The sequence below is a fragment of the Acanthaster planci genome, linkage group LG11 (genome assembly GCF_054643075.1).
Source record: "Acanthaster planci isolate LZ-2023a linkage group LG11, COTS_SCS, whole genome shotgun sequence".
Lineage (NCBI taxonomy): Eukaryota > Metazoa > Echinodermata > Asteroidea > Valvatida > Acanthasteridae > Acanthaster > Acanthaster planci.
In genome coordinates this window covers 7606657-7622882 of record NC_141787.1, presented here as the reverse complement: position 1 = coordinate 7622882, position 16226 = coordinate 7606657, and the positions used below count along the sequence as shown (strand labels likewise).

At 41.8% G+C, this 16226-nt stretch overlaps 1 protein-coding gene across 1 annotated transcript in view; it reads right to left on the bottom strand.

Moving 5' to 3' along the window:
- LOC147797357 (prokineticin receptor 2-like) overlaps positions 1-15670 on the bottom strand; it is a 33458-nt gene extending 17788 nt beyond the window's left edge. Inside the window, exons 1-2 of the mRNA XM_087143600.1 lie at positions 14548-15670; positions 12776-13265 (exon numbers count right to left, since the gene is read on the bottom strand). Of these exons, the coding sequence (XP_086999726.1) occupies positions 12776-13236 (461 nt within the window). The 5' untranslated portion in view covers positions 13237-13265; positions 14548-15670. The remainder of the gene's footprint in view (positions 1-12775; positions 13266-14547) is intronic.
- Between the last annotated feature and the right edge of the window lie 556 nt (positions 15671-16226).

The following is a 16226-nucleotide window of genomic DNA, read 5'->3' as shown; positions in this document are numbered from 1 at the left end:
CTCAACAACGTTTAAAAGTAAAACTCCGGGAGTATAAAAGTATTACACTCCGCAGCACAGCGTGGAATTGTTTTGTGAGAAATACATGTACATTTGGTCGTATTCCTTGGCTACATACAACAAACGAAGCGCTTTTACAAATGTAACACTGCAAACTACAGCAAAAGGTTAATCATTGCTGTGGAACAAGTTGCAAGTCAATGATTTATCGGTCGAGTACAAGGTAGTCTTGGTGATTGATTGGTGCATATTATGTAGCTGCAGATGTAGTATCTATTTATCTAGAGTGTAGCAACAATGTCGATTGATTGCAACGACCGGAACAGCAGACAGTACCTCTGCGGTTCCTGGATGAACGCATAATCTTATCAGGTTTTTACGCTGCACTACGGACTAAGTAATTGACACACTTCAAACCTTCAAATCAAATTGAAACGATTTTAACTGTGTCATTCCCAAAAAGGAAGAATGGAACAAATGAAATAGTAGATAGAATGACGTGTGGAAATTTCATGTTTTGAAAATAAAGTTTTGTAAGTACTAACACTAACAGACTAACTAGTACTAACAGACTAACACACGAGTGTCTGCTGTGGGGAATAACCAGGTCAGTTATAATCAGCTTTGTTTTGAGCTCAAGTAAACAAATAAAACAAAAATGTGTGAAATTAATTGACCAAAGATATGTTATCGGTAACTCGAGATGGTTCAGTGGAGTTAAGTCTTTTTCTGTTTTATCCTCTCTCAAGACAATTTCAACTAGCATTATTCTACCGATGCAAACATTATTCAAATGTGTTATGAATTCATGACTTGACTGTTTTCCATTCTCGGCTTAGTCTATCAGGCTACTCAGGCAATACAAATTAATTTCATACCAAGTCAAAATACATGAAAGTGCAATGCTGGACTTAATTTTCAACTCTAATATGACAAGCAGCATATTTGGAACTTTGTGTTGTTTTCTCTTTGAAATGGAATGTTTTCAACCATAGCTATCCCAATGGTATTTGGGAAGCATATCCCGAATTCATGTTGCAATTACATCATGCAAAACACTATTCAAAGTAGGCATCATACCCAGCTCTTGCGTCGTAAGACAACGCTTTCATGTAGCGAACTTGAAGATCAATCTAGCGGGTTGCTTATTTTTCCCTACTGTCAGTAAAAGCTCCCAGAAATCAGGTTTTCTTATTAGATTCGGCTTTTGTAAACCGTTATACTCTCGATCAATGCAGTGTTGTAGTCAAGTCATCAACGTCGAGTCCGAGTCCAAGTCACGAGTCACAAACCTCGAGTCCAAGTCACGAGGTCACAAGTCATGAATTAAGTTGTTCAGCCAATCATTCTAAGCACAAGTCTGAGTCATCGTGGTCGAGTCCGAGTCATTATTCAATGTGGTTCGAGTTGAGTCCGAGTCATGAAAAATGTGATTGGAGTCCGAATCGAGTCCGAGTCCTGGAATCGCGTCGTACAACACTGGATCAAAGTATGAAAACTTTGAAAGCCTTTTGGAATTATGTGTATTGACAGTGCAATGCTTTTAACATTAAAAATCGTCCAAGCTTTTCCAGACAAGTGAGGGCACTGTTCCTGTGGTGTAAATCAGGGGAGGCACAGTTCAGTTTGACTGTTTTCATGTTCAAAGTTTGGATCTTATCCGAATGTGCTACGTCACGTGACCTATAGGTGGTATTACACCCATAGCAAAGTGTGCTGTAGCTAACAGTCCAAGAACCTCCGATTTCAATATGATTTTACATACACAGGCCTGGGGGTTAGGGTTAAGTGTTGTTTACCAAAAATTCAGCCGATATAGTACCCAGCACATCACTTGTCTGAGTATATACCGTCGGCTTAATTTTTGGTAAATGATACCTATGAAACATGTTGCTGTAGGGGGAAGCCGTTTTGTTGCTATTTAATACCACGAACGGGTAAAATAAAATCTAGACTAGCAATGCCCTTAATCAGCTTACAGAGATCATTGAATCCACTCGCGGCCATTTTACCCAGCCGAATACAAAGCTTTCCTGGCAATGCCTGCCTTTGTTCTTCCTGACGTCAGTAGAAGGGAGCCAACCCACGCATTTGTAGTCGGCTCGGTAAAATGGCCACTGTTTGGCTTCTTCTTCATACAAAGGCGTTGCAAGTCCAGGTTTTTATATACGTCCGTGTTACCCACTATAGATCACGTGACTTAGCGCGCAATCGGTCTATTGTAAGCCGTTACAAGATGAGCAGCAGGTCAAGTTTTGTTTTCATTCGCAGAGATTATCCTTGATAATGTCGGGGAAACACCCGGAAATCCTCTGACACTGTTTACGTCAGCATCGGCTGGCTCGATCTAAAACTATCAGGAGACTAACTAGGCCTCTTTTACAAACGCAGAATGATGTTGTTTGATTTCAATTATTCTTTGCATTGCAGAGCTAGTATAATTCTTGCAGTTTCCCGTAGGGTACCTGCCCGCATCCTGTCGTCGCCTTTTACATTGCCAGCTGCGGTTTCGCCCCGTCACTTGCCGGCAAGAAATGCAGGGCTCTAATTAAAAAAAACACGGCCAGCTGATCACAACGCAAGGTTCCATGTGCCAGAACATGGCTGGATCAATGACAGTCCAGTACAGTTGGCCAGCCGGCGATATTGATCGAGGAGGCGAGCCAAGGTCCCTTATTGATTAGTAATCTCAGCGGGGCCAAGTGCTGTGGGCGAGCGCCGGAGGTAAACAACGGACAGCAATACTGGCTTTGAGTTTGCACATAATCTTAGTTGTAGGAAAAGCAATTTGTCTCTGCCTCCACGCCTTAGTCTGACGACAGCAGCGTAGGCAGGAGATTATTACCAGCAAAATTGACATTTGGGCGTGGTCGACAGCAGAATGTCAGTAAAACTGGAGCCAATGCGTCATGCACCATTCGAGGAGGAAGACCAGGTGCAGACGGCCATTAATCAAGAGCGATTCATGTGTCAATCTTTCATATTCCATGAAAACCTTTTTTAATTTAACGGTTACTGTACTTTAAATGAGCTGCTATAGGTATGGCGTCTCCGTAGATAAAATTGGTACCGACACATAAAACAGTGAACAAAGCAAATGCTATATAGGTTGCTCAATTTAAAAAAGAACAATTACGTTAAATGCATGGCAGTAGGCCCTAACATGTTCTCAAGGCTTTTTCCAACCAGGATTTGCCACGTAGCTACACTGCACAAAACTGTGGTGGAGAAATGAACACAATCTGAGTTGACACTTCGTAGTGCCTGCCATAGAACTACGGGTCAAGATAACACACATAATTGCGCATGAATGTTGATATGATATTACAGTATCAATGCAGCAAGCTACCCTGCGTTGACGTGTGGTAATGACAAAAACGCGTGAGGCGTCGGCTGTATAAATGCTGCATGAGGCACGAGAGGTAACGTGTGATGGAACGTCACCTCACGCTCGTAATACAAACCTACTTGTCATTAACAAAATAATCCCATATTACTCACATGAGACCTATTGCACAAACAAGAAAAAGTTTTGAATTATGCACGATCTCGACTTTGATTTCCTGAAACGAATTATTTCCTCAGCTAATTCCCAAGTGTGTATGACGTCTGAATGCCCATTAGATTAGAAGGTTGTTAAAACCTTACATGGCAACATTCTATTCTTAAACAGTTGTTAAGTAAATTAATTCGACTGCATCGTGCAAAAGCACGCATGGTGCCTTACACTGCCGCGCTACGTGTAGATCTTTTTTATCAGTCCGTTCAACAAAAGTACTGGTGACGCACGAGGATGACTGGTTGAAAATTCACAGAGATACTGTAATCATAAGCACAACTCGAGAAACTTAGGTCCCTGTAGTTAATTCTTTAATTCAAAGATAGAAATTCAGTGGATTCAGTGGATTGTGTCAACCATAAAAAATTGCACTGATGATCGTAGATTATTCAGGTGCAGGAGCACAATACGGGTGATTCACAATAGTGCGCCTCCAAGAGTTTGCAACGCGTTGACCAATCACAATATACGCGAAATCTGTCAACTCTTTCCAAATGCGCATTAGGTCGACAGATTTTACGCATTATTATTGGCCAATGCATTGCAAACTCTTGGAGGTGCACTTTTGTGAATCGCCCGTATTACAACGCTCTTAGCTTGAAAATAAAACAAAACAAAACAAAATAAAAAAAATAAGTGAAAGTTACAAATTAAGTAAAGTAAAAATTACAAATTACATGTATTCTAAACAATCAAGCTGTGGTACAAAAACTGAACTAGCGGAAACATTGATGTTTGAAGTTACCCGCCTAAGAGAACGTAAAGCATTCTTTTTGGTGAGACCGCAGGTTGTCAAATACATATGGACGAGAAAGATTAATACCTTCCTCCTTGGCCAACCACTTGATAAATGTCATAACTAATTGCCTCCTTGGCCTGGTGGCGCGACAAAAGAAGCAAAACCCATGCGGTCAAAGCAGCCCTTCTTGTTTTTCCCCTCTTCTGAGTGGATTCAAATCAATGGCATGGCGTGTAACTCGGTCTATAACCGGAGAGCAGAGAGCGACATCTACTTTGCAGGCGGCTATACGTTTGCAATTGTTTTAATCCCCCTGGTGAGCACTGACGAATATAATGGAAATGGACTGTTTTCAAGGGAAAACAAAATCGATATTTCACAGAAACCTAAAAACTCCCCACTCCCAATTAAGTGCACCGATTAAGATAAGGTTCAGAATGGCGTTAACCCTAAACGAGCCGGGTTAATTTGGCCCATCTCATAGCCAGGGGGATTCCACTCTCCCGCAAGAACCTGGCTATGCCATCGTCGTTTTTTAAAAACTTAGCCTGCATGTACAGACACTCTTATGATTACAACTGTGGGGTTTGAATTCAGTCAAACATATATACAGTTTGTCGTTACGGCCATTTGAAGTTCATGGCCACAGTGCGTGCCAGCCTGCGTGGATTGAGCACGACAGTGGCAAAAGTAAACATTTTCAGCTGACTTGTTTCGGAAAAATGCGCGCTGCGCGAGAACAGTACGTCTGGTTTTCATAAAAAAGGTGTCAAAACGACTGCAAAGAGTTACATGTACTTTAAAAACTCCTAAAGGCTCAAACGGTGAAAAATATGCACTGTGGCGATATCGCAAAAACTTTTCCGGGGGGGGGGGTTGGATTCCACTCAGGCTCTTGATCATTGTTTCTATCATATTCTGTAAATCCTGTTGCCATACAGCATTATTGATACCCTCACTCTTCCAATTCAGCATTATTTACGTGCACATCGTTGTGTACAATTTAAGGAATGACAACCTCATACGAGCACGTCTTCGATTTATCTAATTAGAATATTGGTTCGAACCAAATCTAGGATTATGGTATCGTGTTGATCCTTCGAAACATGATTGAGAAAGGTATACCGATAACAGCCTGACTTTGTTAAAGGAAAGCTTTAAAACAAATTTCGTCGCAGCATGTTTTTATTTCTATGATACTTTCAGTAACAGAGCTCAAATTTAGGTACACTATTTGGGGGAAGGTTCAAAGTTATTGAATGCCATACAAAACCTAACACTGCTACAGGAAATCTGATGATGAATGCTAGTAACACTCTCAATGCAACGTGCATTTTAGCTTTTTACTCCAATTTCTCTTACTGCGCAGCCGGGCTCACTTTGAACGACGCGTACTTTGGGCTACGATAGAAATTTGACTGACTGAAGCATTGGCTGAAAAAAAAAATCAAAAACAAAAACATTTCTGGTTTCCTCAAGAATCAGCTACCACAAGCCACGCCCAGTGTACAGAAAGTGTTAGACTGCTTTTTAATTTAACAAAAATTTTTAACAAAATCAAATTTACAGCAAGAAAATTTACAACTTTTAAAGGAAAATTTAGCGATACAACAGTGTGTTTTTTCATATATATTCGAATTGCTTTTGGGCTTGTAGGAAAGACTAACTAACGCTTAAGCGGCGCCATTCTTTTTCTAAATGTTGTGGAGAGCCAGACTAATCGCTTTCCAGTAATCAACATGGTTCCATTGTTCTGCGTTATCTCTGTCTTTCGCTGTCACGCTTGAACCACTGTATGGAAGAAAATGTGAAGTAAATCAAAAGAGACAACCAGGAAATGAGTAGACGAAAATGCATGACTTTCCTTATATCGGCTGTTTTCCCTCCCGAGCCGGGGGGGGGGTGGGTGATGTCGAGTTCGTTGGCCTTCTGCTCTGTTAAAATTCACCATTGCCTGCTCGTACGTCGTGAAAATAGCTGCTGCTAGCAGGAAATTAAAAGCATTACCCTGGTGATTTTTCTCAAGCCAGGGATATGTTTATTTTTGTTTACAGTAAGGCAGACTAATGTTATACACCGCTGTCTCTTTTTAGACGTAGAGTAACATCTGCATTTTTTGGAATGGGGAAATCCAGGCATGTCAAATCCATCATAGAAATCTAGACTGTGTTATTACCGCCGAGGTGTTTCATCGCGTGTGCAGTGTATACCGAGGGGCATGAAGTGCACTGCCAGGCCAAAAGGCAAAGCAGCTTTGATACAGCGCAAGTTCAGGATAAGGAGAGAAATCTAGCGTTACGTATTGGTTCACGCCATGGAATTCGAGACTTTGAAGTAATGAAAGGAATTGTGGAGCTTCGATGACAGTACACCTTATCCCACTGGACCCTGACAACTATGTGAATTTATTACCGGTTTATCTCCGAGCTTCGAACGGTCAAGACACGCACACGAAGGACTATATAGGCGAGAAAATAACCACAGTTTCGGATTTACCTTGTTAAAACAGAGTGAAAAGAAAAGGAATATTCCGCGTGCGAGAACCTTATTATCTCCACCCAAGAGACATGTCACGCATGGATGCTTGGTTTTATCGCCACTAAATATTCAGGGCTTATAACAGAAATCAATCGGTCTCACCGACCACAGCCGAGTTAATTAGGAAATACCATCCCGCAGTTCTCAGAATTTGTGGATGCTTTGAGATGATGAGACCGCAAGTCATAATCAACCTCGCCAGATGATGCATTCGCCACCATAGTGGAATTTAATCTCCCCGCTCCCCACAAAAACAAGACAATTTACTAATTTTCGTCCCGTACGTCCTCCGTTACAGTTGAAGGCGATAAAAGGTTGACGGTCGCGTCAAGAAACGGAAAACACAAGCACAAACAGAAACAGTTTTAGCAAGATCTAAACTGAAATGATACACTGAGTTATCCACAGAGATGTCTGACCGTCTAAGGCTACGTGCATTGACGTCTCATACAAAGGTGATATCCAAAAAGTCGTGTGAAAGCCCTGGTGACAGTTTTCTGGCACGTGTGAACGGAAAATGGAAGCGTGAGCGTCAGCCTTGGCATTAATGTCGGCGTTCGCCCAGACTCTATTTTTACTGGGAGCTGTGGAAACCAGCTATTTCCGGAAACATGACGATTGTCTCGAGCGATCATTGGATAGAATTCACTTACACAGCAACTCGGTTATTATTCTGAGTGCGACACACGAGTAATGATTGTGCACGCACTTAATTGGACAGGAAGAACATAACACAAAGCTGGGTGCGTGTACGTGTACGTCTTAACATTTCTTCAGTACTGCCCAAAGGTACAAAGAAACAAGATTACATAACGTGTTAAACAACGCATCTTTTGCAATTCAATATGATGGAAATCATTTATAGAAATGGAAATATCTGAGCCCTTTGTGTCCCTTTCCAAGCGCCCTTTAAGAGCGGTGGAGGACGGACGAATAGATTTGGTAGCAGCTACTTGTGTACCCACTGTTGTCCGAGTGTAGAGCCTCTGAAAGTATACAATTCTTTTATAATCTTTACACCTAACGAAAGATGCTTTGCAGCAACATTGTGAGTGCGCCAGAGTTTTTAGTCATAGAGGATTTAACACAAAGCCAATATTGTATGCTTGGACAAGCCAAAGTGGAAAAAGTCTTTGCACTTGAAACTACATATGCAATCATTATTCTTCGTCTTCGTTACGTTCAAACACGAACGAAATTGCAAGCTGTAGGGTTTACATTTTCTATGTTTTGAGATATGTTGCTCTATGATTCTTGAATCACCGTCCCTAATATAGTCTGTTTTGGCAATTATGTGTTTGTAGAAGAAATTTAGGGAGAAATGTTGAGCTTCCGTAAGTACTTTGATAAATTTGTTACATGACCTTTACAGGAACCCACATTAAGGACAATCTTGTGGTTGAATTAGGTTCAACCCTTCACCGACTTGTTGAACCAACCTCAACGAAAAGGTGACTTTGGAGAAACAACTTTTGATCGGTAGCTGAGGAGAAATGTATGGAACAGGATTTAATATCATTCCATTAACAAACAGTTAACCTTTAAGTACCTTGACCATCGCAAGAGATCAATGATTCTTAAGCTATAGAAAATGAAAGCCAGCTGAATCTGGTACGGTGTGCAACCTGGCTTCTTTCATTGTGACGACAATACTTAGGTTATGGCTACTGCAACAAAAGAGAATTTGCGCTTCACTTCAAGACGATTGTCTTAAGCAAATCTATTTGTTCCTTCGGGGGCTATTTCCTCCTCACGACTTTATTTTTTGGCTGTTATACCCCTATCTTTCTAAAGTGCGTTGCCAACAAAATGTTGGCCACTGTGAAAATGTTCCTGCCAATAGCGGTGCATTAAAAGGAACGCATTCTTGACATTCGCAGGATGACGATGTACAAGCTTGTGTTTCCAGCTCTCTTTGGAAGGACGGGAAACAACAGGTGGCAAAAAGGGTCGAAACCCGCAAGAATACTCGTCATCTGCCACTCTGATGGTTTGAATCGATAGTTTCTGGCGGAAGCGCGAAAGACGAAAACGCAAGGGATCGAAAACCACCTGTCGTCTCGAGCCAGGGGAATTAGTCGTTATAAATGACCAACTGCAATCAACCGATGAGGACGCCGGTTAAGAGGAAAGTCCCGTGGGACTTTGGCGAGTGGTCAAAATACACCCAATTTTATCCGAAGAACAGAGATTGTGAATTGCCCGAAGTAATGAACTGGACGAGGCCAACGGCTAACAGGTAGGCCCCTTACTCTTCTTTTTCAGCTACTTTGAATACAGCTAATACTCATCACACACGCTTCGAGGATTGAACTTTCATGAAAAGGTACGGCTAATGCATACAAAACGTTAAGAAATCAAGCGTTTCCACCTGCGTAAATATGCAAGCGTATAGGCATAAATACATATGCGAAATATTGTTTTAGTAATTGCTGACACCATTTCATTTGTTTTCAAAAAATATTTCTCATTAGCTTGGACATTTCTTTCCTAGGTAAAATAAGTGCTCTTGGAAATAGTTGATTACATGTATTGTCATTAACTAAAAAATGCAGGTATGTTTCATGTTTATTGAAATTATTGAGAGCTAAAGAAAATAAATAAATAAAAATAAAATATATGAATAAATGAATTAAGATATATGATTAACTGACGTTGTCGAGACATAGCTGGAAATGAGCTTGTAAATGGCACTTCAACCATGGAGGAAGACGCGTTCTTATTCCTCCATGCTTAAAGTCTTGATGTCGCGAAGTCTTGCATCGAAATCACAAAATGTACTCTTCTATTTTGAGATCTTCGTTCATGGCACAGTAAAGTTTGATGGGTGGTGTGCATAACTTAGTCAAATTTGTGAATACAAATACAAATAACTAGGTCAAAACTCAGGGGATTAAAAATTCCAACTTGGCCCTGTGGCTTAAGAGAGGGCTCAGTACGCTACGTACAGACAATATTGAAACATCTCCGATACCCTGTCGGTATCGTATTTTGGTTGTAAGATGTCAACCTAAAGATATGACGTTAAAGCCAGAAATCTTCAATGCAAGTGACGTAAAAGAGGCAAATGGTAATAGTTCTGCTTATCACAGGGGAACTACCTCTATTTCTCCTTTTGCCAGTGACCCTTCTCTCGTGCACTCTTTAAATGCTGAGCGTTAATCAAGTGTGGACGAGTGGGTGAACGTGAACGCTGAATACAACACAGGTGCCTCTGTGAAGCGCCCCACGCACTCCATTTTGATTGGCGCTTTGCCTGCGGTGGCTTTCTATTCACTGTTCCAACCCGTGCAGAATTGTGCTGTGCTGCTTTGGAAGTAGGCATTGGAGGATGTTTATGAGCACAATTTGGAAACGTTACACGAGACAACTTGAAGAGTCTGTGACTGCCGATATTAAGAACGTAGACGAAGTATACAGTTGGAGAATGTAGCCTTTCCTGGCCCAGGAGCAATAAGGTTATTGAGGGAAGTGAGCAGTGTTGTTATTCTTGTTTGACATTTCATTTGAGGGAGAGTATTTTAGGAAGAAAACGAACAAACTTGTCCAATGATTTCGCTAATAAAAACACTTTACTACACGAAACTTAAAATTCAACAGACTGTCACGAGAGTTGCAGAAGAAAAGAGAGAAGTCCACAATTAAGCCTCTCATCAAACAAGTTCAAAGTTCCTCCATTTCGCCCAGTCATTCGGTTGAAAAGAAATATATTTGTGTTGCCCATTCGCTAACAAAATCTTTTCTTTTACCTAAGTGCCATCAAGCAGTAACTTAAACAGACTGACGACGGAACTCCCATCGCGGGGTTACGCGTACTGCAATTATTGCCCGAAGCGTGCCTGTCTTAATTTTTCGAGGAGCCCAGCAAATTATCGCTACTTATGCCAACAAGGCAATCAAACCAAGGAGACAGTCTCAAATAAAGGCCAAACCTCACACTCTTATTAACCAGAGCATGGGCAACAATAAACACGGCCTTGTTTCACTATCTGCGTCAACAAAAGGCAGGAAATAAAGCCAGCCAATTTAGGTTTTGGTACTGTGTGGCGCAGGTATAAAAGTTGTAGCGGTTCGTCATAAATATTTGCTCGTCTGATTGTTCGCCCCTAGGCAATAATTTCGCAAATCGGTTCTCGAGGTTGTGCGATCCTGTCGTTTGCTTCTTTATTCGTTGCCCGGGAGTTTGGTTTTCGCTGGTTTTTCGGTTTTGCAATGAGAAGTGGAGAGAGAACGAAGACAAACAATGTGAGGTTGCAAAGAAATTCCCTTGATGTACTTGACCCCCAGATACAATGCGACATAAAAAAGGGCCAGGGCGTCCGCTATGACGTCAACCTTCAGTGTTGCATGTGAGGACGCTGCACGCCAAGTGCTATCGAGCATCGTAACAAAATCGTTCTGGGGCACCACTGGATTCCCGTACTCGAGCTAGTTTTGGGGTTCGTCTGGCCTCTTCACTCTCTTCTCGAGAGCCAGAGCCTGTTGCTGAATGGTTTGCTATTTTCACCGTTTATAGATCGACAAGAACTTCTCCAACTACTGTCAGAATTGATCTCACCAATCGATCACTCGTGAGAATGAAGAGTTTAAAAGAACCATGTAATAGGATGTTTATAATTTGGACGCATGACAGACAGCTTTATTTACATGCCTCAATAACTTCCCTCCTCCAATTTTTAGTAGTAAAAGAGGTAAATTGTAACATTTTGGATATTATGTTAATGAAGATTTCCGTGGTCATGAATGAGCCAAAGCGTGGTGTCATTCAAAGAAGAGCAACATCAAAATTCTGCTCAAAATGGACGGAGTTCTTTTTTTTTTCAAACTCATTCAATCTAAACTCAGAGTGATTCGCTCTGAATCATTAACTCCTTCGTGTCACTATTTCGGATTTAAAGAGCATGAGAACAAGTACTCGATGTCGCGGAAAGTTGTTGTGACATAATAATAATGCATGGAAGCAGGTTGTGCTGAATATCCACGGCATGTTTCCTTTAATACATAGGGGGCAGTTTTCCACCGTTTTTAAGGCTAATCTGTCAAAAAAGGGTTAAAAGACTTAATGTAATGCATTCTGTTAACGAGATACATTAATATCTATCGATTTCTTTATGAATTTACAATGTGTACCTTTGAGGCAAGCTTTTTCCCAAGTTTATGTTTATCACCCCTACAACGTGTATCGACGGATTACTCTCGACAGTGTTGTTATAAAAGTTCAGCTGAAGTCAGCGCATGGATGTGGAGATTTCGTTGTTGTTATAGCGATTCAGTGGTGAATATTAATAGTTTTCGTGCATACTGTATTGAATGATTCACAAGCGGTGGATCTGCACGGAAATGGCTGTCATTCCAACTTGACCAATCGACTCGAGGTTGGCTTAACCTCGACAGATCTCCAAAGTTGTAATTTGTCGCAAACGTTGAGAACACTAATCGTAAAATTTGACATTTTATAGGAAGCTTATTGATTTTGAGTCATCCTTCTGAATCGTTCGGTTGGGCATAAAACTGACCATGTTTTCATTTGTCATTTACGTCATCTCTGTGAAGTGTTAAAAGCCAACATGGCAACATAAAGACAAGACGTTCAAGTCAATGCATTGGAAACTCTCCGAAATTAACACCTTTCCATCTCAAGGCTAAGCTTATCGTTTCATGTTAAATGAAGTTCAAGCTTAAACAGATACTCTTCCTGCTTATGATTGGGATACCTACCTTTAGTGAAGCACCCTGTCACGTGTTAACGTAGGACCAGGGAATAAGCGGAATACTGCCAACAGTTATTTGGTATTAGCTCACGTATGTGTATTGGTACCTTAAAGGCCTGCCTTGATGAAACATTCAGGCCACTTCTTGGCTTAATTAAATTACACTGGAGTTGCGTGAATTACGGCTTCAGCCAGGTAATTGGGATACAAGTAAGTTTCTAAACTCACCTGTCAATAGCGATGGCCAGCAACGAGTTAGTTGACACGTACAGGGACGTGATTTTGAGGTAGCCCACCGCAACACATAGGGCGCCCCCGAACGGCCAGTTTTCGAACATGTAGAAGTAGAAGTTGAAGGGCGCGCAGATGACAGCCACCAGGAAGTCTGAGAGGGCCAGGTTGCCAATCAGCAGGTTCGTCGTAGTTCGCATGCGCCTGAAGCGGTAGATGACGTAGCAGAGGAGAAGGTTGCCGATGCCGCAGACGGTCATCATGAGACAGTAGGTGATCCCTACTAAGATCTTGGCTGATATATGCACCTGCGGAGTGACCCTCCGATCCCCGGGCTCAGAGGTTTCGTTGTAGTAGTAACCGTCCTCCTGGTCGTACAAGGCCAGTAGGTCGATTGGGTAGTGCGCAACAGAGTAGTTACTGTTCGTCTGCGGGAACGCATATATCTGGTAAGCCATTGCGACGCCACTAGCGATCGTGGCTTTACCTGCAAGACATGATATCCGTATGTCATCGATCATACATAATCCATAACCACTGTGCACTGAAATTCATGCATGTAGACGATTTCAGAGAGAATTACAGTTCACATAAGAAGATACATGCCCGAGTCTCGCTCTCAGTCTTAAAAAAAAAAACGGTAGTTGATGTTTACCGTTACCAAGATGGAAAACACGCGGGATCTATTTAGCAGGTCGGGGACCAAACCACAATCTACCGACGTCCCCAGTTTCTGCTCATGTAGCTAGTTCAAGCGGCAATGACGTCATTTTTATAAGGTCACGTGATAATGATGTAAAGCACGTGGACAGTTCAATGAAATATCAATATGAGAATCTGCGTCAGACCTCTTTCCAGTATCAAAGTTCATAATGGCAAATGGGAAGCATACTCAGAAAGCCCAGTTGAAGATACACAGAACAACTTGCGGAGGAAAAAAAACCAATCATCTAAAGCAACGATAAGGAATGAAATAACCACTCAATGCTCAAAATAGTCGAGTGGGTATTTTGTTCATTTAGGACAGGCATTTGGCTGACAAGTCGTAAATCTCGGAGGTGTGGGTGCAGTTGATGGAAAAATGAGACTCTGGCGTAATACACGGAAAATTGCCACCGAGCGGGGACACGAGATTTGTCTTGATAATGTTTGACAATTTAATAGTTTCAGTCGATCGCAGACTCGGGGGGGTAAGGGGTCGGGGCTGATTTATCACACCTTTTCAGATGCAGCCAGATTAAAGGAGGAATATAACAGGGCCCGTCTACACGGGATATATAGACAGCAACGGGCAAAGTGCTGCATTGAGCAAAAGCTACAGTGGCATAACTCAAAGGGCTGATGTTGCACGAAAAGGACAAAAATGATTATTGTTTCAGTTTCGAGACGGGAGTGATGCTTTTTTCATTGTCTGTGTCTACTCTGCCAGCCGTTTAAAGGCTGATAGGAAATTTCGTCTGTGTATGGGCAACGTAACGAACAGCACTCGTATTTCCTTTTCCGCGTGCAATTTTACGAGGAAAGAAATTTGATACACCTTGAGCGAGCACAACAGTCAGAGACATAATTTCAACAATTACATTACTCGAAGAATGTGGTACTTGGCGGAGGTGTACAATTTGAAATCCCTACGGACGCCTTTTATTCCATTGTGGAGGTTTCCGGAAGATTTTCATTAAATATAGATTGTTTATTTGGGGAATAATTCACTGATGCAAAGAAAAGTGCGAACAGTGCAAAGAGTGCGTATAGGTACCAAAGTAACTCACCAATGGAGTGCTTCGTCACCTGACACACAAATACTCTGGAAATCGCTGGAGATGTTGCTTCAGGGTGCCCAAATCCCTGTAATGTGATGCCAAAATCTACAGTATTTCTTGCAAGACGAACGGTGTTGTCTTCTGTCAGAACATACTCTTTTGTTTTTCCCCAAGGTCTTTCTCGCCAGTTTCACACCTTACTGCCAAAGGTTTACATCAGAGCGCAGACCAATGTCGAGGAAACCTATCCATGGTGTATCGATCAGCTAAAAACACCATCTGCCTCCTACGGCTGTGAAGTGTACCTGTTGTAACTGGCAACATTGCTTTGTTGTGGGAAGCAAAACGTCAAACGAAGTGTCAAGTGGCCGTCGAGCGTGTGCTTAGTTGCAGGTGTAGTGCTCAGCTCGGTCGCAAAGTCGTTTTTAATCTCATTCGGCCACCGACCGGTGTTTTGATTCAGAACCGGACAGCCAGCCTCCTGGAGTTACTGACACTCTATCTCTGCCGTCTCAAAGTCAAAGTATCGAGCCTGAAGCTGTCCGGTGTTTTCTTTAAAAAAAAAAGAGGAAGTGGAGTGCCGGCAAGAGCAGTATCAGAAGCATCTACAGCAAATCAGTGAGAAAAAACGACGACGTGAGTCAACTGTACGGCCTCAGAAAAAATAACAATCAAATCCTGTGCGCTGATGATGTCAACACAAGCAGACGTGGGGACCATCACAAAACGTTTGGCGATGCTTCTGCGTCTCGCGATCGACGACGAACTAAATGACGTTGCTTGGTACAGAAGTCTTTGCCCACCGCGAAGAAAAGCTGCTACTCGCGGACGAAAGCTTGGGCGCGTATTATATGAAACCGTCGGGCCTAATGAGGTTCAGCCGTGGCGCGATGTAATTGTGGGTAGCTGCTCGCGATTCTTCAAGGGTGGCGTATATTGACCAATGAGGTTTGACTGGAGCATACGTTGAGATCGACGACTCTCTCTGTCCAATAACAGACAGTCTATAATCTGATACAGAGCTAGAGCCAGTGTGTTGTTTCGATTATTTTATGATCTGTCTCCAACTGAAGTTCTCGGCATTGAATCGGCAGTCAGGCTTTACATTAATTGAAATGACGCAAATGTTGAAGTAAACCACGTGCCTTTCCGTAATCAGAGAAAAGCCTATTTCTGAAAACGAACCATTTTTCTAATAAGATTGGGATTAATGCCACGATAAATGAAATGCCACGTATTGGCTTCACCATTCTTCAAGACTTTAAAATAGCGTCTGAAATACTTGAATCCGTCTTGTGTTCCAATTAACCTTGGAAGAGGTGATGTGACGTGAAGACAGGTGATTTGATGTTGCGTTTTACATAGAGAGTAAAGGTTAGCACTACCTGCTCCGCCTCGCTTAAATCGACTGATGGGTTGTGACATTGAAGACGTTATAGTGCTGACCCAGAGTGATGACATGAAATACATGCATTGTTGCCACTGTATCAATGATTTCACTGACTTAAAAATAAATTTTAACTCAAATGTGAACTGATTTTAAAGTGGAAACTATAATTTTCTTTGCAAGTAGATTGAGAGTACTATTTTGTTTGTCGACTTCTTTCTCTTGCACTTCCGAACCCATCTATTTTTGTTTGTAAAATAATACATGTATCTAAGTTTTTATTTTAAAGTGCAAAAGACGG